This window comes from Cervus elaphus, chromosome 4, assembly GCF_910594005.1.
Source record: "Cervus elaphus chromosome 4, mCerEla1.1, whole genome shotgun sequence".
Lineage (NCBI taxonomy): Eukaryota > Metazoa > Chordata > Mammalia > Artiodactyla > Cervidae > Cervus > Cervus elaphus.
Window position 1 is genome coordinate 34,820,456 of NC_057818.1, and position 24,657 is coordinate 34,845,112.

The 24,657-nt window shown below is 47.9% G+C and overlaps 1 protein-coding gene across 2 annotated transcripts in view; it reads left to right on the forward strand.

Annotated features, from left to right (window-relative positions):
* Positions 1-22,847, forward strand: part of CDH5 (cadherin 5) — a 43,061-nt gene extending 20,214 nt beyond the window's left edge. Inside the window, exons 3-12 of one of the 2 annotated variants that reach the window (XM_043898644.1) lie at positions 5,340-5,628; positions 6,658-6,774; positions 7,648-7,812; positions 8,768-8,955; positions 10,212-10,462; positions 14,107-14,249; positions 15,771-15,895; positions 16,252-16,360; positions 18,490-18,735; positions 20,722-22,847. In XM_043898644.1, the coding sequence (XP_043754579.1) occupies positions 5,340-5,628; positions 6,658-6,774; positions 7,648-7,812; positions 8,768-8,955; positions 10,212-10,462; positions 14,107-14,249; positions 15,771-15,895; positions 16,252-16,360; positions 18,490-18,735; positions 20,722-21,239 (2,151 nt within the window). In that variant the 3' untranslated portion in view covers positions 21,240-22,847. The remainder of the gene's footprint in view (positions 1-5,339; positions 5,629-6,657; positions 6,775-7,647; positions 7,813-8,767; positions 8,956-10,211; positions 10,463-14,106; positions 14,250-15,770; positions 15,896-16,251; positions 16,361-18,489; positions 18,736-20,721) is intronic. The other variant, XM_043898645.1, reaches the window with a different exon arrangement.
* Positions 22,848-24,657: the final 1,810 nt, after the last annotated feature.

The following is a 24,657-nucleotide window of genomic DNA, read 5'->3' on the forward strand; positions in this document are numbered from 1 at the left end:
AAGTTAGGACACTCCCTCACACCACACTCAAAATGATTTATTACAGACTTAAATATAAGACATGACACCATAAAACTCCAAGAAAGAGAACATAGGCAAAACATTCTCTGACATAAATCACAGCAATGTTTTCTTAGGTCAGTCTCCCAAGGCAAAAAAAATAAAAGCAAAAATAAATAAAAGGGACCTAATCAAACTTACAAGCTTTTGTGCAGCAAAGGAAACCATAAACAAAAAGACAACATAGAAACTGGGAGAAAATATCTGCAAAAGATGTGACAGACAGGGGCTTAATTTCCCAAATACATAAACAGCTCATATAGCTCAATATTAAAAACAAAAACAAAAAACCAAGCCAATCAAAAAATAGGCAGACGACCTAAGTAGACACTTCTCCAAAGAAGACATAAAGATAGCCAACAGGCACATGAAAAGATACCCAATATTGCTAATTATTAGACAAATACAAATCAAAACTATACCTCATACCAGTCAGAATGGTCATCAGCAAAAAGTCTACAAACAATAAATGCTGGAAATGGTGTGGGGAAAAGGGAACCTTCCTATACTGTAACTGGGAATGTAAAATGGTGCAACCAGTATGGAGAACAGCATGGAGGTTCCTTGAAAAGCTAAAAACAGAGTTACTCTCTGAGCCAACAATCCCACTTTTGGGCATATATCCAGAAAATATGACAACTCTATTTCAAAAAAATACATCCAACCCAAAGTTCACAGCAGCACTGTTTGCAATAGCCAAGACATGGAAGCAACCTAACTGTCCATCAACAGATGGATAAAGAAGATGTGGAGGTATGCATGTATGTGTGTGTGTGTGTGTGTGTGTGTGTGTGTGTGTGTGTGTGTGTGTGTGTGTGTGTGTGTGTGTGTGTGTGTGTGTGTGTGTGTGTGCGCGCGCGTACCATAAAAAGAATGAAACACTGCCATTTGCAGCAACATGGACAGACCTAGAGGTGAGCAGACTACGTGAAGTCACACAGAGCAAGACAAATATCATATGACATCACTTATATGTTAAATCTAAAAACATGATATAAATGAACTTAATTACAAAACAGAAACAGACTTACATGGAAAACAAACTTATGATTACCAAAGGGGAAAGAGGGGAGGAATAAATTAGGGGTTTGGGGTGAGCAGATACAAGCTATCATATATAAAACAGACAAACAGCAAAGTCCTACTGTATAGCACAAGGAACTATATTCAGTAGTTTGTGATAACCTATAATGGAAAAGAATCTGAAAATGTGTGTGTATATATATATATCACTCTGCTAAACACTAGAAAGTAACACAACATCGTAAATCAGCTATATTTCAATTAAACAAATACATACATAAATAGGGTCTGAGGGAACTGCCCCACCACATGGTTTTGAAAGTGAAGTTGTGGTTGCCTTCATGCTACAATGGCAGATTTGAGTAATTGTCCAAAGACCATATGACCCACAAAGTCAAAAATTTTTACTATCTGGCCCTTCACAGGAACAGTTTGCCCACCCTGGTCTAGAAGGGCAGCATGTATTAGACAAAGAGCCTCAAACATGCCAGATGGGGCTCCCGGTGATTATAGAGAAACAGGCCAGAAAGGATCTTTAAATGCGGGAGGGTTCAGTCTGGCCCTGGTACCAGAAACGCCCCAGAAGGTGGCAGTGAGGGCCAGCTTGGGAATCTCCACTCCCAGCCCTGCCCAAGGCCAACTCCCTGGGCCCAGGCCTCCTCTGGCCATAAAGAATGGCTAGGAAATTTAGATCTTTTAGTCTGCCTTCAGAGGGGAAGAAGTTTGCCCCAGGGTCACACAGTGAAACCAGAAAAACCCCAGGAAAGCGTAGGGCTCCTGACTTCCCACACTAGAGGAAAATGTCATCAGACCACCTACTCCTCCCCATTGGGATGACTGGGCCATGAATCAGCTTCCAAAGAGAATGGCTGCCCCCAAGGAATACCGTTGAGCTGAGTCAGGAACAGTCAGCAGAAAGCGGGGCTACGAGCAGCCCTGACAGACTCGGAACAGCTCGCCTGATGTTCTTTGCCCAGCAGGAAGAGCGTCAGGCCTGCTAGTCACCTGCCACCACACGCACTTGGCACCTGGTATGGGGCAGGGGGTGGGAGGGAGCCCCGTGCAATCCTCACTCTGGGAAGCAGCAAGGCTGCCCGGAAAAGGCAAGGACAGGGCTCCAGGGCTCACCTCCTTGCTCCAAAGACATCATCTGAGGGAAGGAAGTCCCTGTTTATCAAAATCAGAGCCACGGAGCCTTTGTTTACAGAGCTGTTTGCTGGACAATGGGAATGAGACCTGAGCGGCCTTCTGAATTCACAAATATGGGTCAGCATAGCTTTTGGCATTGAGAGGTTACATCCAAATATAGTGATAATTTTTAAAAGGGGAAGGCCCCCCAAAACCTATAACCTCAGTCTGTTTAATCATGAGCAAAACAAACTCTAGTAGGGGGGCATCTGACAGAACACCCAAGCAGCAGTCCTCAGAACTCTCAAGGTCATCAAAAACAAGAAGAGTCTCATAGAGAAAATAAGCTTCTGTTACCAAAGAGGAAAGTGTGGTAGGTGTGGGGGAGATGACTTAGGAGTTGGGGATTAACATCTACACATCAACATATATAAAACAAGTAAACAACAAAGACCTACTGTATAGCAACAGGGAACCATACTTAACATCTTGTAAAAACCTACAATGGAAAATAATCTGAAAAAGAAAATGTATGTATGTATAACTGAATCACTCTGCTGTACACTTGAAACTAACACAACAGTGTAAATTAACTATGCTTCAATTAAAAAAAAAAAAAAAAAAAAAGGACAGTCTGAGAAACTATCCCAGCCTAGAGGAATTTAAAGAAACATAACAACCATTAATAGATGTAATGTGGTATCCTAGGTGGGATCGTAGAACAGAAAAAGCACATGAGGTAAAAGCTAAGGAAATCTGCCCAAACTATAGACTTTAGTTAATGATAATGTATAAACACTGGTCCATTCATTACAACAAATGTACCATACTAATGTAAGATGTTAACAACAGGGAAACGGGTAGCAGGACGTATGGGAATCCTCTGTACTATCATCTCAGTTTTTCCATAAATCTAAAACTGTTCTAATATATAAAGTCTGCCTAAGAAAATTTGGAGGGAAGGAAAACAGAAACTTACCTTCACAGGATATCTTTTTTAATGCTGTTGATTTGATAATATTGAGAAATTTTTACCAAAGTGGTTTAAGTATGAGTCGGATACAAAATGACAACTAGAAGAAAAAAAAAAAAAGCGCAATCTAAAAGTTGAGAGTCCTATTTTATTTGGTGGACATTCTGAGGACTTCAAGCCTGGGAGACAGGACTCTCACATCCCTCTAAGGGACGTCTGCAAAGAGGCAAGGTGGGGAGCCAGGGTATACAAGAGCTTTTGCAACAAAGGTCAGGTAGTTGGAACTTCAAAAGATCACTGTTAATTAAAGAAAAACAGACATCTCAAAGAACTGAGCCCTTTTTCCACGTATGAGAAGATGCCAAGGTCAGGGTTCACTGAAACCATTCCTTTGATGCACAGCTCAGCTCTCTGGGGTCAGTATCCTGTGCTTTCTCATCCTGAGTCTCCTCGGGTGCACCATCTGCTGGGAGGCGGGGTAGGGGGAGTTGTAAGGTGATGGCTTGATGGCTGTAACATCCCTTGTTTACTAATATGGCAGCCAACATTTTTTCCATTGCCACAATCTTAGAATTCCAATGACATATCCAAGCAGACTCACGCCCCCCTGGCTACCTTTCCCTACCTGGGTCCTAATGCACCCACGCAGCCAGGTTTGGAATGACCATCCTATCCTAACCTTGAGTAACTCACAGGGCCCCACACTGCCCCTCCTCCTTGATCCCCACTGTCTCCTGCCCAGGTCACAGGCTCCAGAGCAGTGCACCACTTCTTGCCTCCAGTCCATCCATTCATCACATGTCCTGGCTGCTGGGTTTTGGGGCCTCCCCATGAACCACCTGCCCCCTGCACACTGTGCTCTAAGATGCTTCACCACCTCTAGCTACAGCCCCGCTTCTCCCTCTCTCTGCCCCCCAAAGGGAAGGAGCCTCCCTCCAAGTTCCCCCTTCCTCACCTCTGAGACTCTTCTCTAGAAGCCTTGTCATCCGGCTTCTCATCTACCACCCTAACACTGCTCTCCCCCAGGGCTCGGATGACTGCATCGTTGCTAAGCCTGAGGATGCTTTCCAGACCTCATGGGACTTCACTGTGCCCATCTTGATGCCACCTCTTCTGTCCTGAGATCCCTCTCTCTCTCCGGTCCTCCTCCAGCCTTTCTGATGTGACACCTTCACTCAAGGCTCTCATTCCAACTGACCCTTAAATGCTGCCCATCCTCAAAACCTCAGCCTCTGCAGCTTCAAACCAGGTTCTGAGAGCAAGAACACGGTCTGCACTATCTCTGTGCTCCCAGGCTGGCACTTCGTAGGGATTTGATGATTTTTTTTTTCTTTCATTGAATTGAACTCTGTTTTTTGAACATCCTAACCATCCATTAGAGAAGCATTCAAGATGTATGAAATATCATTTGTTTATGCTCCTAAGAATTTCTAAGATTCTATCAATGAAATGTTCAGCAATTCTAACCTTCTAATATCCTTTAACATGTGGCTCTAGCATGAGTAACAACTAGCATTTATTGACAGCCTGAGCAAATTCCTTCACACACATTATTTGCCAAATCTTATTCCTAAGGACACTAATAACACGTGTTACAAAGGAAAAGGATTCAGTGGTCTAACAAGTATGGGAAATCCTGAGTTAAACAAAGCTCACTGGAGTTCTTTTCTGCAGGACTACACATTGAAAATACTCAAGAGGAGAACATTGTTTTTTTCAAGAAGAGAACATTTTATATATCGTCCCAAAACTAAATGGCAGGGGCCCAGTGATGGGCTGATAAACAGTTGACAACTGGCTTTTGAAGGGAAAAGACCCTGTTTATAGCATTTGCCAATTTCCTTGGTGTAAACACTTTCCCCACATCTTGTTTCAAGCTACCAACTTGAAGGCAGAGTTGGAAAGAGATGTGCATCGACACACCATTAGTATTTCCATGATTAGACAGGATCAACATAAAAACTCAAGAACATGGTGAAATGTAGTAAAATTATTAGGAAGCAAAAAATGTTGAGTACATTACCTTCATTTTTAATACAGTTCATTTAATTGTAAGCTTATATAATTGATTTTTCAACAATCCCATACACTCACACAGGCACACACACACAGACGGCACTGCTGTCTCCAGCTCACGGCGCCTCTCCTCCCATAGATTAAATCGAGTGTGAACCGCAAAAATGCCGAGTACCAGCTCAGAGGGGAGTCTGCCGGCAAGGTCTTCCGGGTCGACGAGCACACAGGGGATGTGTATGCCTTAGAGAGGCTGGACAGGGAGAAGATCTCCGAGTACCACCTCACTGCCCTCGTGGTGGACAAGGGCACCAAGAAGAACCTGGAGTCTCCTTCTAGCTTCACCATCAAAGTTCATGATGTCAACGATAACTGGCCTGTGTTCACCCACCGGGTGTTCAATGCCTCCGTGCCCGAGATGTCAGGGATAGGTATGTGCCTGGTCTGTCCCTCTCCCTCTCCCCTTGCACATCCCTGATCCAGAGGCACCTCTCCCATCAGCAGCTTCACTGCCTGGAACAGGATTCAGTGAGTTCCAAGCAGTGATGGGGATGCATGTAGTGCCAATTTCTGTGACCTGAAAGGAACGCTGGTCCCTAAAGACTAAACTCTGACCTGGCCCCAGACAGAGCCCTGATTGTCACACACACCACACACACACACACACACACACACACCACACACACATCCCCACACACACACACACTCCATACATACCCACACACACACCACACATACACACACACACACCTTGTTACTCTTTGAAGGCAACCCCACCTACTGCTCTGACTCTCAGGGCTGGCATGCCGAGAGCATAGACTTCACACATGAAGGAGGCCAACTCTGCAACCAAGATAAGGAATCACCATTAGGGTCCATGCAGGAGTCGGGGTAGGGGGGCGCAGTGGAGAGGGACACAGCCTCATCCCCAGGTATATCACCAGCCTAGACCCTAGGCCACCAGAGGAGACTGTTTCTTCCTCAATTCTACTCCCAGCCTCCAGGGGATGCAAGAAAAGAGCTCCCATCCCCACCCGTTAGTCCAGGCTCTCTGGCCAGGGCTCAAGACCAGACGTTCTTGTTGAGCCTGGGGAGCCTGGAGTTCAAGGGGAAAGAGATGCGACCCCCAAGTCTTTTGAGGCCCTTCCTATTCTCTTGTTCTCATGCTTCCGGGAGCAAAAAAAAAAAAAAGCTCTTCCTCTGTTTCTCCCCATGACACCAGACACTCACCCCTCCCTCACTTCCCCCATAAATGAAAACCACCTGTTCTCTTCACCCTTCACGTCTGACTGGGCTGGGCCTCCGGCACTGCCAGCCCTTCAGTGCCAGGCAGGCTCCTCAGAAAACAGGACCTGGGGGAGGGGGTTCGGGGAACAGCCTGAGCCCCATCTGCCCTCACCTGGGAACGGGGCGAGGGGCTGGCAGTCACAAGGCAGCAACCCCGGATTCTCTCCTGGCAGGGACCTCGGTCATCCAGGTGACTGCAGTGGATGCAGACGACCCCACGGTGGCAGACCACACCTCTGTCGTGTACCAGCTCACGAAGGGAAAAGAAAACTTCGACATCCGTGGTCCTGGTCTGTGTGACTAGCCCCCCCAGGCAGCACTGGCTGGGAGGGGGTGGAGGTGCAGGCACAGAGGGAAGCCCAGTCTGATAGGTGTCACCAACCACTGACGCACACTTTCCTGCAGATGCGGTCGGTCCCACGTGTCAAGACAAGGGGGCTGGGGAGGGCAGGAGGAGGCAGACATGAATTCAGGACGTGAATTCAAGTTGAGGGGACAAAAATCCAGATGCAAGCAGTGATGCGAGAGGCGGACAAGAATGCTTGTTGGCAGCTCTGGCTATGGAACCACACAGATCTGGTTTCCAGCCCCATCTCTGCTGCTCACTGCTTCTAAAGACCTTGGGCAAATCAACCAACCACTGAGCACTGGCGAGTCCTCATGGTGAAAACCGGGAAGGTTATATGCATGCACCTCATACAGGAGCTGTGAAGTCTGAATTAGATGACGTATAAAGAGCATGTGGCTCGTTGTCACTAGCCATCCCATGTGACCTAAAAAACTGTACGGACTGAGTCTTGGGAGAAAGACAGAAGTCCAAGAGGTCAGGCCTGGGGCATGCCACCATCCAGAACAATGGCAAATACACAGTACAACCTACGCTGCACCGAGGCCCAACCCATGACAGCACTCTGCTCAGTCTGAGCCTAGATGTGGCCTCAGGCTCTTTCTCAGCCCATAGTGGACCAAAGTGCTTGTGTGGCTTTGGCCTAGCAGTGCAGGGTGTGGAGATGGGTGGTGGATCTCGCCTGGCTCTTGGCCCTGGCTGCACAGGGAAGTCACCCAGGAGCTCTGAAGTCACGGCTCTCTGAGTAGTGTCTGGGCATCCGTATTTTTTAAAAGCTCCCCAGGTAACATGGTTCCTGACAGGACACATTTTGCAGGACTCATTGTCACCATGAACAAAAACCTGGACCGAGAGATGCAGGACAAGTACGAGGTTGTGGTGGAAGCAGAAGATGCCCAGGGCCGCCGGGGGGAGTCAGGCACAGCCACCGTGTTCATCACTCTGCAGGACGTCAACGACAACTTCCCCATCTTCACCCAGAGTGAGCCCCTCTCCCTGGGCCCTGGCGGGGTCGGGGCGGGGAGCTCTCAGGGAGGAGCCTGGCGTCCATTTACCTCTCCCTCCACCCCAGAGTGGGCCTACATCAGAGATGCCTTCCCAGTACTCCCCGTCTCTGCACATACTCCCAAGGCTGCACACCTGGCCTGCCAGGACGCCCTCCTGGGCCATCAGCAGGTCACACTCCCTGCTGTGTGTCCAGGACGCCCTCCTGGGCCATCAGCAGGTCACACTCCCTGCTGTGTGTCCAGGACGCCCTCCTGGGCCATCAGCAGGTCACACTCCCTGCTGTGTGTCCAGGACGCCCTCCTGGGCCATCAGCAGGTCACACTCCCTGCTGTGTGTCATGTACCCAGAGTCCCACTACCAGACAGGACCAGTTTCACCTCAGGAAAACCCATGAGCCGGGGAGCCAGGGTTCAGCAGAGCACCAGAGCCAGGGCTGGGCCCTGACCCACCCACAGACTGATTCTCCCCACAGGAAAATGTCCAACAAGAGCTCTTCCCATGCGCTGGGTGGGCTGGGGAGGAAGGTCAGATAGATGGCTCATCACCTGCACCTCCAAGGCTGATGTCACTCAGAGGCTCAGCCACTGCAAGAACAGGCCAGTTTACCCTAAAACAACCTCACTGTATACAGTGAAAGCTCCTCAAAGGCAGGGCTTCTCTCTCTTGGCAGCTGACAGATCCCCTAGCAAAGTGCCTGACATACAGGAGGTGCTTAATAACTACCTGTCAGATGGATGAAGGGATGAAAGGACAGATAGAATGGAACCTCTGTGCCTTGGGACCCAAAATTCCAGAGGAATTACTATTACTACTGCTGCTCCTTTATTGTGACCGTTTCCTGTATCAAAATATCCTGGGATAGTATATGTGACAATTACCTTGTCTGTCTCATTAACCCAATGCCCTTTGGGGCGCCCCTTTTGCATCAGCCAGGTACACGTTTTCTGTGCCAGAAGACATCCGTGTGGGCAGCCCCCTGGGCTCTCTGTTTGTTGAGGACCCAGACGAGCCCCAAAACCGGAAGACCAAGTACAGCTTCGTGCAGGGCGCGTACAGGGACACCTTCACCATCGAGACGGACCCCACCCACAACGAGGGCATCATCAAGCCCATAAAGGTTCACAGGCCTGCAGCAGGGGCATCAGATGGGGGGCTGGGGGCTCCTGGCATGCTCAGGACTCAGCCAGGGGCTGCTCCCGGGCCAGAGGCCACCAAAGGTCCACATCTGGGCCAGTGTGGAGCAGGCCATGTGCTCGTGGATCTTGTGACCCTGGAGCTGGGACATGGAGCCACAAGAGAAGGGTCAGTCCCTTGGGCTGGGCTACCCCAGAACCAGACCTTGAGGCAAAGACTTAGGTGTATACAGCTTATCTGGGGGGGTGATCTCAGGAAGCCTCAGGAGCCGTGAGATGGAAAAAGGAGGAGAGTTAATACAGGCTCCTTAGTGAGCAGGTACTCACTGTGGGCGAGTGGGGCACGGTCACACTGAGACATCTGGGCGACTGTGTGGAATAAACTTCTGAGTCGCAGCAGTTGTGGGCTGCCTGAGGGTTCCTGGGGGCTCACTTCCTGGCACTTTCTGATCTGCCCTGGGCGCCGCCAGGAGAGCCCTGGTAGATTACAGGTGCTTGTGGCCAAAAGCCGTCAGTGCGTAAGGAAACAGTGAACACCATGGGGATGGGGTGCCCACTGGCAGTGGCTGGTGTAGAGAGAGCAGTCAAACCAGCTGAATCTAGAAGAGGAGAGGTCTGCCAGGGGCACAAACTGCCTTCAGGATGGCCATGCTGAGGACTAGGGGGCCCAGGCCAGGGATCACCTCCTCAGAGGGGACACTCAAACCCATGTCCCTGAGCCACACCGCTCCTCCAGCAGACCTCTCTGGAGTCCCTCTCTGATCCAGCCCTGTGCTGGGAACTGGATATACCCAGGGGAGTTGGACAGCCTCCATGGTACCAAGGCTCTCGGCCAGTAGGGAGAACACACACACACCAAAGGGGACCCAGGCAGGGAGCAAAACTACCTGCGTCAGGAGGGGCAGGAACAGGCTCTATGAGGACATCTGGTTACGTTCGGACAGGCTCCTTGATGGGGTGAGGAGGAGTGTGGCAAGCAGGCAAGAGACTTGAGCAAAGGCACACAGAAAAGGCACGGCTTTGAGGAGCTGTGGGAAGAACCACTAGCCTGTACTCCCCTTATAGCAAGAGTATGGATGATCCGCTTGGTGTCCCCAGTACTCAGAATAGAGCCAAGGTCAGGACAAAGCTGAAGACAGCCAGGCCACAGGCCCCTCATCTGTTTAACAGGTGTCATCCCAGCACTACCTTGCAGGGCCTGGTTCAGAGAAGGAGCTCACCACACTGTTTTCTCCCACAGCCCCTGGACTATGAACGCATCCAGCAATACAGCTTCACCATCGAGGCCACGGACCCCACCATTGACCTCCGCTACCTGGGCAGCACCTCCCCCAAGAACATCGCCCGTGTCATTATCAACGTCACAGACGTGGACGAGCCTCCCATCTTCCAGCAGCCTTTTTACCACTTCCAGCTGCAGGAGAACCAGAAGAAGCCTCTGATTGGCTCAGTGCTGGCCAAGGACCCTGACGCTGCTCAACGGGACATCAGGTAAGGGGGTGGAGGTCATGAGAATGGTGATGATCATGACCACACCCTGGCACCGAGGTTCTTACAATCAGCTGGGCTGAGCCCAGGATGCCAAGGGGGAAACTGGCTCCTCACAGCACGGACACTGGGTGTGGGCAAGGGCAGGACAAGAAGCCCAAGCTCTTCCACTAACCCACGTGGCCAGGTATAATCTTGTCCCACCCAGGTACCCACCTAGCACAGTCCTGGCCATTTCAGCTGCCCATTGTCTGCTCTACCTTGAAGGGGAAGTACAGGTTCCCACAGGTCCCATCTGGGGAGATCTGACAGTTAAGAGGACAACCAACTTGACATACGTGAAACCCCTTCACTAAATATGTTTCATTACAAGTGTCTTCCCAAAACCACAAAAGGGGAAAGTTCATTTCACACAATGAAACAACACAAAGATTTACAAAGAAAGCATCAGTAACCCTGACTTCCAGACAACTCATGTTCACGGTGTGCTCTGATCCTGTGACGCTTTTCTCCATGACCACACAAACACCTACAGACATTTGTGGTGGATTTGTCATTTGTTTCAGGGCTCTGATTGTTTTAAGTTTTTTCTGGATCATAGTATGCCCATTTCAGCTTCTCAGGGGTAAAGAATCCGCCTCCTAATGCAGGAGACGGAAGTTTAATCCCTGGGTTGGGAAGATCCCTTGGAGAAGGAAATAGCAGCCCACTCCAGTATTCTTGCTTGGGGAATCCCATGGACAGAGGAGTTTGGTGGGCTCCAGTCCATAGTGCCAAGAGTTGGATGTGAATTAGCAACTAAACCACAATTATGACCATTTCATCACTACTTGTTCCTCCATCTCAACTAGGCACCTCTACCCTCTGTGACAAAAGATGTAGTTCCAGCCCATACTTTCTAGGGCCACATAACATTTTAGAGTATGAAGTTCATGCAGTCTCATTTTATTCCAGAGCTGGTAGCCAACTGTGCCAGCACCGCTAATCAAATAAGTCATCATTTTCTCCCTTTGTTACATACTGAGTTCCTGTATATCCTTGAATCTATTTTTGAATCCTTTGTTCTGTAGCAAAGTCATTCCATTTTATTGTAGCAGCTTTCTACTAAAACTTGGTATGTATAATGCAAGTCCCTCCCCCAAGTATTTTTTCACTTTATATAACTTTAATGCATTCTCAAACATCTGTTCTTTCTTGTGAACCATAAAACTCTTGAGTTTTATAAAAAGCATTAGAATTCTAATGAGAATTGTGTTTGCATATCAGTTTGGGGAGAGTTAACGCTTCCCTGGTGACTCAGATGGTAAAGCGTCTGCCTGCAGTGCGGGAGACCCAGGTTCAATCCCTGGGTTGGGAAGATCCCCTAGAGAAGGAAATGGCAACCCACTCCAGTACTCTTGCCTGGAAAATTCCATGGACCGAGGAGCCTGGTGGGCTACAGTCCATGGGGTCGCAAAGAGTTGGACACGACTGAGCAACTTCACTTTCACTTTCAATGCTCTATTAAGGACAAATGTGTCCCTCCCTTTTGACCACATCTCATAAGTTTGGGGATGACTGTTTTCATAGCCATTCTATTTTAAATAGTCTGTAATGATAATTTTTATTTCTTCACTGATCCAATGGTTTATTTAAGAGACGTTTTTTCCCATTTACAAGTGGTAGGGCATTTTTTTGGTTTTAACATGTTCTGTGGTATAACACAACTGTCCTTTTGTCCATTTTCCTCTGTAATATCTAAGCTTCTGCTTTATGTACTTTAAATTTTTCTATTCAGTTAACAAAGGTTTATAATTATTTTACCTTCATTATGACTTGTCTCTTTCATCCTTATGACAGTACACAGTTTGTCCTGCTTAAATATTTTGTCCTCTGCTCCATGTTGCCCGATGTAAGGTTTGTCAGTACTGTTTTCATGTTCCCGATGTTCGCCTGAACTTTTCCGACCTTTGCTCTTTTTATAGATAATTTTATTTACTTATTTGGCTGTGCTGCATATTCACTGCGGGCTTGTCTCCAGTTGTGGCAAGCAGGGGCTGCTCTCCAGCTGCTGTGTGCGGGCCTCGCATGGCAGTGGTTTCCCTTGCTGTGTGCAGAGCACGAGCTCTAGAGCTTGAGGGCTTCACAAGTCACAGTTCCCAGGCTCGAGAGCACAGGCTCAGAGTCGTGGCACATGGGCTTAGTTGTTTTGCAGCATGTGGGACCTTCCCAGACCAGGGATCAAACCCGTGTCTCTTACACTGGCAGGCAGATTCTTTACCACTGAGCCATCAAGCCCCAATCTTTACTTTTAATATTTCTAGGTCATTCGGCATTTAAGTTGTGTCCTGAAACTGGAATGCAGATGGCTTTGCTTTTCAATCGAAACTGAGAGGCTTCATGTTTAACCTATTTACATTTTTCATCATAAATGATGGGTTTGATCTTATTTCTTTTAGCCTGTTTTACATTGGCTATTTCTCAAAATTAATGACTTTTTTCTCTTCCCCATCTTTGTTGTAGTTTATTTTTTTCACATTTTTTCTCCCAGGTATTTGGATGGAATATATGCATTTTTACTTCTGCCAGTGACATTATTTCTAACTGTAAAACTTAAACTGGTCTCCTGGACCAATATTTTCTACTTATAAATCTCTCTCTCTCTCACACACACACCACCACCACCACCACCACCACCACTGCTTTCCTATTTATGATAAAGAAATCAACAATTTCCATTTAATTCCTCCCAAGCCAGATTTTTTACTTTATTTTGAGACATTTCTTAGATGAAGCGAGTTTTCACAAAAAGTTTTTGAGGACCCATCTTGTGGGTGATATGCTTCCTGAGTTCTTTCATATTTACAAATCAAAAATATTATCAATGTGTTCTAGCGCTTAACATTATGTGAATGTCTAGGATTAAGTCTGATTTCTCTTTCTTTATAAGGATGTATTTTTCTGTCTGGCCTCTCTTCAATTTCTTTACACACCTCTGATATTCCAAAGTATCATCAGAATATAGCTAAATATTGATCTTTTTTCCACTATGCCTGATATCAATGACCTCTTTTAATATATAAACTTGGGTCTTTGTTCAGATCAAGAAGTTTTCTTTTATTACATCATTTGTTATTTCTTCTGTTCTCTTTGTTCTGGAATTTTCCTTAGTATTAGAAAAAATATATCTGGAACATTATGGATTTTTTTCACCTCTCTTTTCTTCTCTTCATGCCTTTTTCTTAAGAACTTTTCAAAGTTTTACTTCACAAATTTAATTTCCTTTCAATCACTTCTTACCTCTTCTGGTTCCTTTTTTTTATTTCTTCCTGGCTCTTACCCAACTATCTTTTCATTAATCACAAAATCCAATTCAAGCTGAAGTAAAGCTGACTACAGTGCCACCTGCCTCAACTCTGAAGATACTGTTGATGGAGTCTCAGGGTCCACCCTCATCCCAGTGATCGCAACAGTGCCTGGATCAAAGAGATTATCTCACTACTCTGATGCTCTCTGGGTGGTCAGGTGCAATGAGCAGTGAGAGAAGGGGTGGGGGATGATGCAAGGGACAGATCCTAAAGGGCCTCGTCTGTCCTTCTGGGGAGTCTGGACTCCACAAAGAACAATGGAAAGCCATGAAATCCCTTGAAACTCTTTCCCCTGGACAGGTACTCCATCCGTAGGACCAGTGACAAGGGCCAGTTCTTCGGAATAACCAAGAAAGGGGATATTTACAATGACAAAGAACTGGACAGAGAAGTGCACCCTTGGTACAACCTGACAGTGGAAGCCAAAGAGGTGGATCCTAGTGGTAAGTGGCCCCTTTCACCAGATGACCTGGGCTCTTCTCCTTTCCTCATTCTTTTAAAATTGGCATAAGCTGTCATTTGAGGCCTCCAGAGGTACTATAAAGCACTGCTGGTGCACCACTTGGCTGGGATGCTACAGGGCCTCCAGCCCCAAGTGTAGATGGACCAGCCATATCCATGTCACCTGAGACTGTGTTAGAAGACCAAAACGGCAGGCGCCAACCCCAGACTGAGTCAGACTCTCATGCACACTACAGTTTAAGAAGCACTGCTCCAAAACAGGCTGCCATATGTCCCTGTGACGGGAATCACATGAGTTACCTCTTAAACACAGAGCTTCTCAGATGCCTCTCTGGAGGCCCTAGTCCAGAGAGTCAGAAACAGCAGGGAATGTGCACTGAACAAGTGCCGTGTGATTTTTATTATCATGGACATTTGGGAAAGGCTGCTTTGGAGACGGTTTATGTGCCAGTTAGTGGGTTGAATTCAAAATCTGAAGCACTTGCCAACTCTAAGATTGTTAGTCTCCAGAAAGTAGGGTAACTGTTGCCAGAGGGAAAGGCAGGTGTTGGAGCTTTGCATTCTTAGCCTATGTGAAAAAAACACAACTGCTCTCCAGGAGAAGGATCAACATTCCACACCCTTCCCAGAGATCAATGGGGCCCAGAAAAGGGGTGACTTGGCCAAATTTCCACTGGTGCTAACCAGGAGGGTCCCTGCCTCCTGCTGGCAGCATGTCCCCCACACGGCAGCCAGGCCAACTTCAATAGACTTCTGAGTGCTTTCCAGATCAATCTTTGCCCCTTTCTTCCCCATCTAATCTCACTCATACAAGTTTTAAATCTTATAGTAATAGCTTACTGTGGATTTTAAAATATAGAAAATACAAAAAAGAAGAAGAAAAGTATCCCCCCGCCATAACCCCACCATATAGCTATAGTTACCGGTAGCACTCTAGTATGTTTCCTCTGGTCTTTTTTCTATCTGTCATTTTATACAAGTGAAATCATAGTACCCTGAATTTCTACTTAAGCTTATTCCAGAATTATTTTCTCATGGTACTAAAATGTCTTTATTAAAGAGATTACAACTTTTAAAATGTAATTTACATGGTCCATTCTTTTAAACTGGCCCTGTTTATTAAAGCAATTTCACACAGACTGTTTACCTTTTCAATTATTCTGTAGTTAATTTATTTAAACTGGTTTGATTACTTAAATTGCTGCATTGATTTAATAATTACTTAATTGATTTAATTAAAACCTTTAAAAATACACTTATGTTTTTCTCTTTTTGACTCTTACAAGTAATTCTCTAGCAAATATCCTTATGCATGAGGCTTTACCCCACTTCCTCTTCTGTTCCTTTCATCTGGAACGCCATCCCTGGCCGTCCTTCTAAATGTCCACAGCCCCCTCTTCCAGAAAAAAGAGCACCCCTCCAGGACTCCCACCAATACACCTTCTAATCTCAGGGCTGACATCTGCTAAATCCACTGTAGTGACGAGTCCTTTCTCCTGCAGGGACTCCCACGGGCAAAGAATCCATCGTGCAGGTCCACATTGAAGTTATGGATGAGAATGACAACGCCCCAGAGTTTGCCAAGCCCTATGAGCCCAAAGTGTGTGAGAATGCCCCCCAGGGCAAGGTGAGTCTGGCTCAGGTGGGAGGGTGAGGCAGTGCCTGCCTGGGTCAGACCAAAGGGGCAGCCCCTCCCGGTCACAGTCAGCTGGCACTTCATGAGCTTAATGTAACCTGTACAACAGCCTTGAGGAAAGATGACATTCCCCCTATAGATGGTAAAACTGAGGCTCAGAGAGAATGTGTAGTGAGCAGATTGGTGGGCAGGCAGGTGGCAGAAAGAGTGACTTTTGGAGACCATTGAGATTAGTGTTACAAGTGAGAGGCAGCCACAGTCAGGTCTAAACCCAAAGTCCCTCACCATCACTGAAACCCCAGCCAGCTCACCACCACCACTGACCATCCCCGTCTTCCACCCTCCAGCTGGTCGTGCAAATCTCGGCAATAGACAAGGATATAACACCACGAGATGTGAAGTTCAAGTTCTCCCTGAGCACTGAGGACAGCAACTTCACCCTCATTGATAATCACGGTGCGCCTTGAAGCAGTCAGTCTGGATCTTGGAGTGGGTGGGGTTGGGGGTGGGGAGGTGGCGGTCAGAGATGGAGTTATTTGAGTCTTGAGATGTCAGGGTCAAGGACTAAGCCAATGAATCAGGTGCCCTCCCTGGGGCTATCAAGTTCCAAGATATTGTATACAATTCCCACCACATACCTTATTGGTCTGTGTAACAGTCAGAGCCACCCTGGCCACACTGCCAAGTCCACATGGCTTTGCCTTTTCCCTTAAGATGCCCAGGTCACTGAATAGGCACAGAATAGATATGGGGTGTAGACAGCCTGGTTCACAAACTAACTAAAGGACTCCTTCCCATGGGATCTCTGTGGTCAGTACAACTGCAAATTACTCTATGACATGGAACTTTGAGGTTGCTCCCAAAGAGCCAAAATGGGACATTTGAAACCAAAATGCCAACAATACAGTGTTTTGATTTGGCCACAATGACTACTTAACACCAGGTGTCCTCAGGACAGGATCTGGTCTACCAGTCACATCCCAGAGTCCTGTGATGTCAGCAGTGGCCAATCAGAGCTTCTGATGAGTATGTGCTTCCCAGAGTGATGAGGCTGAGTTGGCTGGATTCCAGCCAAAAACAGACAGGCTTCCATGCTTTCTGCACCTTCCTCAGAAAAAAACATAGAAAATCCCCCTTGGGTCTAAAGAGAGCAATCCTTCCTCCAGAATGGGGTGGACTCCCTGCCCATCCCTAACTGGCAACATGGTGGTTGGTGAGGATCCCACCATAGAAACAGCCATTGCCACCTCTGAGGGAGGTCAGGGACTGGGATCCCTGAGAGTGAGGGGGAGACCCAGGGGACCAGCCTCAGACTCATCCTGAAGGGATGAGGATGGTAGCCAGGACATGCTGACAGTAAGGGCCATACCATTCAACATTCTGCTGTCTTTAGTAGTAAATAATGTGGAAAAAATACCTGTCACAACCATCCCCAGTGCCCACCTCAAACCCACCTCACAGGAGGTCAGCAATGGAGTCAAAAGCTTAAGTGTCACCCCAAAGACACCCTACATGTGATCAGGAGATAAGTTTGTTGGTCTCAGACTACTTATAACATGAATGTCCTGCTACAATATTAAATGAGTATAGCAAGAAATCTCTAATTTCTCTCATACGGTCTCAGTGGCCATACTGTTATTATTTTCTATTACAGTAGATATGGCTACTTAATAATGAAATGTAAATTGTCTTCCATTTGAAATCTATAAGACGGCCTCCTTTGCTTTTGGCTTCCTGAGTATGCCAACCCCACCCATGTGGCTATATAAAGCCTGGAGGAGGGAATCCCTGCACCTTTGACCATCACAACCTCCCAGGAGCCAGTAAAAGACACATTTTCCTGGCCTCTGCCCAGAGGCACTAAATCAGAAATTCAGGAAAGGAGAAGGGGGAAAAAGAAGGAAGGAGGAGTAGAGGGGAGGTGGGTGGGAGTGGGGTCTGAGAACCAACATGTTTAAAAATCTCCCTGGGGAATTCTGTACATGGACTGATTGGAGTTGAAAGGGAGAACCAATATTTGGGCCAAAGCACAGTCCCAATTCCAGGCTGCCCAGGGAATCCTCAATTACAAGTGTAATCACTCCCCCAGTGCTTCAGGGGACCTGTGCATTCGTCTGACTTTCTAATGGATTTTCAGGGATAGCAAAAACAGCCTTAGAAGTTAGCCTAATGCTAGAAGACTTTTTAAATTTTGTAAGACTTTGTTTTCCCCTGATTGTTCATCAAAGCTTGAAACAATGCATTAATTAACTGAGAGTTCTCTCTTACTGAAGTAGGGTTAGGGGTCAGGTATTTCAGTTACCCATAGAAACAAAAAAGCAAGGATTTTAAGTACTGGCCAAGTCCTTCTTAGAGGCCAAATCGAAGCAGCTGCCCAAAACATCCCCTCTCTGGAGGAACAGACCTGCCCTCAAATGGCTAAAACATGAGGCAGGGTATAAAGGGCAGACACATGGCCCAGGCAGCACATGAGCTGGTCCAGTTACTGAGGGCTTCCTGGAGGAGGCGGGCCATGCTGTCGGTGTTGATGAGAGAATGGGCACTCCAGACAGCAGCGCCTGACTCCGAGGCCTTGGTGTTTCCAGATAACACGGCCAACATCATAGTCAAGTACGGGTATTTTGACCGGGAGCGCGCCAAGGTCCACCACCTGCCCGTGCTCATCTCGGACAACGGGAGGCCCAGCCTCACGGGCACCAGCATGCTGCACGTGACCGTGTGCAAATGCAACGAACAGGGCGAGTTCACCTTGTGTGAGGAGGTGGCCGCCCAGGCGGGCATCAGCATCCAGGCGCTGGTCGCTATCTTCCTCTGCATCCTCACCATCACAGGTCAGTGCCCAGAAGGATGGGAGGGGACGGTGAGGGGGCTGCAGGGGCGAACAAGAGGCCAGGGATCCAGGCCCAACCCTGCTGCTTTCAGCCCAAAGTGCAGCCTGTGCCGGGTGAGGTCTACCTCCCTGGGTGCTGCAGGGTGGGAGTGGATGACAGGGGAGGAGGAGGTGCGGCTCAAGACCCCTTCCCCAGTTTAAAATACTTTATATAACATTCAGTCATTCAACTGACATATTTTGAGCACTTATTGTGTGTCAGGCACTGTTCTAGGCACTTATTTATATAAAATCTCATTTGAAAAAAAAAAGAGGATCCAGTCTCTCTCTTGGAGAAAAATGAGAAGTGTAAAATTTCTAGTTTAAATTATCACCTGGGTGGGGCTTTCTTCTCTTTTTTTAGGATTCCTCCAGCCTTGATCTCTGTCTCTTTTTTTTTTCCCTTGTTTGGGCCTCAGAAATTTTAGGGGCATTTTAAACCTGGCCTCAGCACAGGTTCTCCAGGAAGTAGACCCTGGGAAAAGGATTGGGGTACACGTGATTTGAGAAATGGTCCCAGGAAGGCCCAGAAGGAAGAGTTGGAGTTTTGACAGGGAAAGGAGGCGAAGGGCAATGAAGATCATGAAGGGAGGTGAAAGGAGCTGGTGAAGGGCAAGCTGTCACACAAGTTGCCACCACGGGTCACCAGAGCTTCTTCTCCCTGGGGACTGGGCGGCAGCACTCACAGTCATGTTCATCTACCAATGCCCACCAGCGGATGGCTGGGGCTCCTCCTGCTCTTTGGCTGGGGCAGGAGCCAGCCATCCAGAGGAAGCCCCTGGGTGGTCAGAGGTCACTCTGCGTACTACAGTGACAGGACCGGGGACACAGTGGGGCACCCACATTATCTGCCCCAGGCCTTTCCTGCCAGTGGCTCCTCTGAGAGGCCCCCTGGCAGAGCCCCCCTTCTGTGGCAAAGAGGACAGACTGAGATTCCCCTCTCAATAAAAATCTGTAATAATGATGATCCTGGCATCCCCACCAAACATAGAATTGCACTTAACCTCGCAGCCACCCTATCAGATGTAAACAGAAGAGGAGTCATCACTTCCATTTTACAGACAAGGAAACAGACTCAGAGGGCCATCCTGGCTTGCCTAGTAAGAGTTTCTTAAGTATCTCCAGGCTAGAAGGACAGAGTCTAGGGATGTTCTGGGCCTACTTCCAGGAGCTCTCTGCCCCACATGGTCCACCCCTCCTAGGGCTGGCAACCCTTATGCAGTCATACCCCTCAGAGCTCTGAGCAGGGCCAACCTCACACCACTGCCTGATCATGCGACTCTGGGCAAGTGACTCAGCTTCTCTGAGATCAGTCCACTTATGTAAAATGGGATAATAATACCCACCTTGAGTAAAAGAACATGAAAACGTGCCACCACCATGCCAGAATGTACACAATAGGTGTGCTCAAGAGTGGTTGCTGCTACTGCAATGGGTGCCATGTCCACCAGCTCCGTCATGGCCCACCATCCTCATCATGGCTCAGAATCTTTGCACCCCAAATTCCAGCTCCATCTTTCCCCCTCTTCTGCCCCAACCTCTAGCCTCCTAGCCTTTGCAGATGACAGAGAATTTGTCACAGTGCTAAGACGTGGGAGGAACTGAGGCTGCAGTTAGATGGGAAGGAGAGTGGCAGGAGAAAATGAACTTGAGAGGAGGTCCACTGCGTTCCTCTCCTCCCATCCCCACTGTGGTCAGTGACACCAACAAGGATCATACCCTGGGGTGGGGGTGGGATGGACATGACTCTGGGCTGGGAGTGAGGGTGCTGAGGGTGGACCCACCATGAGTCCAGATGGAACCAAAGCTTCTGTGTTGGCCCAGGTGTCACTGGGAGCTGGGCTGGTGCAGGGATGCCCAGGGAGGAGGGGAGGGAGCAGGTGGACCTGGGAGGTGGAAGGCAGGGGAAGCCTCCACCCGGCCTGACCAGCTCTGGCTCACTGACCAGCAGTGATCACCCTGCTCATCATTCTGCGGAGGCGGCTCCGGAAGCAGGCCCGCGCCCATGGCAAGAACGTGCTGGAGATCCACGAGCAGCTGGTCACCTACGATGAGGAGGGCGGCGGCGAGATGGACACCACCAGCTACGACGTGTCGGTGCTCAACTCAGCGCGCCACGGCGGGGCCAAGCCCCCGCGCCCGGCACTGGACGCGCGGCCGTCCCTCTATGCTCAGGTGCAGAAGCCACCGCGGCAAGCGCCCGGGGCACATGTGCCCGGGGAGATGGCCACGATGATCGAGGTGAAGAAGGACGAGGCGGACCACGACGGCGGCGGCCCGCCCTATGACACGCTGCACATCTACGGCTACGAGGGCGCCGAGTCCATTGCCGAGTCCCTCAGCTCCCTGGGCACGGATTCATCGGACTCGGACATTGATTACGACTTTCTCAATGACTGGGGACCCAGGTTCAAGATGCTGGCCGAGCTGTATGGCTCGGACCCCCAGGAGGAGCTGGTGTATTAGGGGGTCACAGGCCTCTGGGCCTGGGACCCAGACCACTTGTGGCTGGGGCTAATCAGACACGAGGCATTGAGCCCTCTGATTGTAGCACTCCTGTCCCAGCCTAACAGCCCTTCCTTGTGGGTCCCAGAGACTTCACCACCTTGGTTGGCAAAATCCAAGTTCCTGAAATGTCCAGGAACATATTTCAGCCATGGCTACTCCCCAAATGCTGGAAAATCAAGGCTGGTATGCTGTCTGGGTTGAGACATCCATATAACCCTGTCACCTGAAATCGCGGGGTCCAACTCAAAGACTCTCTCTGACTCTTTAAAGCAGCTTATGCTCAGTTGCTGCAGGGGGTGGGGGGTGGGGGTGGGGTCTTTCCTTGAGGTCCCTGGTGAGGCTGCGGAGGCCCTGGTGCCTGTCAGCCTGGAGGCAAAAGGCTGGACAACATGACCGTGGGGCAAGACTCTCTGTAGCCCTGACCTACCAGAGACTGGGACCACCCATCACACTTGTCCCACCTCAGCCTCCTCATGCTCCCAAGTACCCCCGCATTCCTCAGCCTCTCCCCAGGCCTGTCCAGAGAGAGAAAGGGCCTCTTGACATCTCCCAGCCTTGGGTCCTGAGGTGACCTCGCTGGCCTGCCGTGCCTGTAACTATGCTGTACTGTGTATTGAAAATCCACCCAAGGTCAGGGAAGTGGCTCATTGAACTCTGAAGCAACTGTGAATTCTCCCTGGAGGAGCAGTGGAGACCAAGTGTGACAAGAGACCATAGGGTGAGGGCCACCTGCACACCCACTCCCTCCAGAGGGGCTGGGAGTCACTGTGACCCCAATTTGAGACTCATGACACCCCTCCAGTTTTGCCTGGGAAGCAGGGCAGGTGTTCCCAGAGCAAAGACTTCTCCCCATCTCTCCTGGTCACGCGTTCATGCTCTTTTTTTCTTCCTTTCCATCTATTCTTGATCTCTTGGCTTAGTGGCACTTAGGATGTGACCCGTGACTGCACAACAGAGCCGTGCCATTTGTCTTCACACCTCACTGCTGCCACATCTCAGGGAACCCCAGCAGGGCCCCCTCCCTGCAGAAGGCAAGGCCCCTGCTCAAATCCTGTGGTCACCTGTGTCTCTTCCACTTTCAGCCACATATGGAACTTTCCATCGCAAACACGTCTTGGGGAAGGGGCATCACTCAACAGAAAGGGGGAGGGGGGGAAGGAGGCAAATTCCTCAATTCACCCTCTGTCAGGGACCAAGGCTCCTACTGTGGGCAAGGCCCCTCAATTCAGGGGATTGTAGATAACACTGACTTTTAATCTTTAACTAATAACTAGTTTTTTAATATTTTTATACTAATAATACTTAACACATTTCTAGCTCTCACAGACATATAGAATAAGGGTATTTGCATAATTAGCAAGTTGCTATTGAGGTTAACAATTTTATTTCGGGTTTTTTAGTTGGATCAAGAAATTTCTGTAACCATCTGTTTCCTATCATTGTAGTAATTGATCTAGTAATAATGACTATATATATATATGTATATATATATATATAGGCTACACTGGTGCATGGAACATACTGTATTTTTTTTAATAACTAAATAAAGAAAAATCTTGAAATACGTCTCTTTCTAGAGCTAAGTGAACTCGTGAGAAATAGAAGCACATACACGCCGCCACCACCACCACCAGCATCAGAGGGATCCAGAGTGCAAGGTGACACTTGCTGTCAGGATTTCAGACACGCACTGTAGGAATGTGACTGCAGCAGAGAACAACAGGGACACCTCGTCCACCCTGGCCGCCTCCCAGAGGCCCATGCCTTCCCTCAGCCTGCACATGCCCCCCAAGGCCCACCCTGACTCTACACAACAGGCAGGGCCTCCGGCGGCTGAGCTGCCACATCTTGTCCGAGTGACAGATGGGCCAGGTGGGTGAGATGAGTCAGCAGTGAGGGGGATCAACCTCTGATTAGCAGGCTAACGACAGTGACAGCAGCTGGCACTTCACTAGGGTGTGTGAGCCCCAAACGGAGGCCCTGCCTGGAAGTCAAAACTGAGAACAGGAAGCCTCCTGCCAGACTTAGGACTGGAACTGGGGAGGCGAGAGATGAAACTCAGGCCCCTGGCTCCTTCAGCCCCACCAGCAGCGTTTCCTGGGCAGCGTGTCTCTCAGGGATGGCATTTTGAAAACTGCGCTCTGGATAAACACTACTTCTTGGAGCTCTCAGGGGGTCAATATGTCTTAACTCCAATTTTGTTCTAATTTCCCTTGTGATTTCTTGATCCATCAGTTATTTGAAATGTATTGTTTAATTTCCAAATATTAGTGAATTTTCCAATTTCCTTCCATTACTGATTTCTAATTTCACTCCACTGTGGTCAGAGAATTTTTATGATTTAAATCCTTGTAAAGTTTATGATTTAAAACTAGTAAATTTATACTAGTTTTATACCCTAAAACATAGTTCATTCTGAAAAGTGTTCCACATGCCCTGGAGAGGTACATTATAAGCCCATATGCCTCTAACAACCATCTACTGTTGTGATGGAGTGTTCCATAGTGGTATGTCAGGGTTGTTCAAGTCTTTTGTTTCCACATTGATCTTCTTTCTCGCTACTATTTAAATTTTATTGAAAGTTTAGTGCTAAAATCTCCAACTAGTACTGTTGAATTGTGTATGTCTCCCTTCATTTCTGTCAGTTTTTGCTTCATGTATTTTGGGTCTCTGTTATTAGAGGCATATAGGCTTATAATTGTTATATTTTCTTCTTGATGGACTGACCCTTTTAGCATTATAAAATGTACCTCTTTGTATGTAGTCACAATTTTTATTTCAAAGTCTGACTTGTCTCATGTTAGTACAGTCACTCCAGCTGTCTTTTGCTTACTGTTTACATGGTATATCTTTCCTATCCTTTTCAACCTATTTGTGTCTTTTAATACAAAGTATCTTCTGTGAATAAAATATAGTTGGATCGTGGCAGTTTATCCATCCTACCAGTCTCCACAATGTTGTCTTTTAATATAAACTGTATCTTCTGTGAACAAAACAGAGTTGGATCATGGCAGTTTATCCATCCCTACCAGTCTCTGCTATTGAAGTATTTAATCCTTTTACATTTAATGTGATTACTAGTAAGGTAGGATTTATGTCTGTCACTTTCCTATTTGTTTTCTATGTCTTGTCTTTTTTGTTCCTCTGTTATCCCATTATTGCCTCTTTTATGTTAAACAGGTATCTTCTAGTGTACTATTTTAATTCTCCTGCAATTTCTTTTACTGTATTTTTTCTTATTTTCTTAGTGGTTCTCCTAATGATTATACCTAAAATCTTAATTCTTAACTTAGAACAATTCAGGTAAAATCTGTACAAACTCAATTTAAGTTGTGTACAAAACCTTACCACTAATATCTCCACTTCCTCCCCGCCT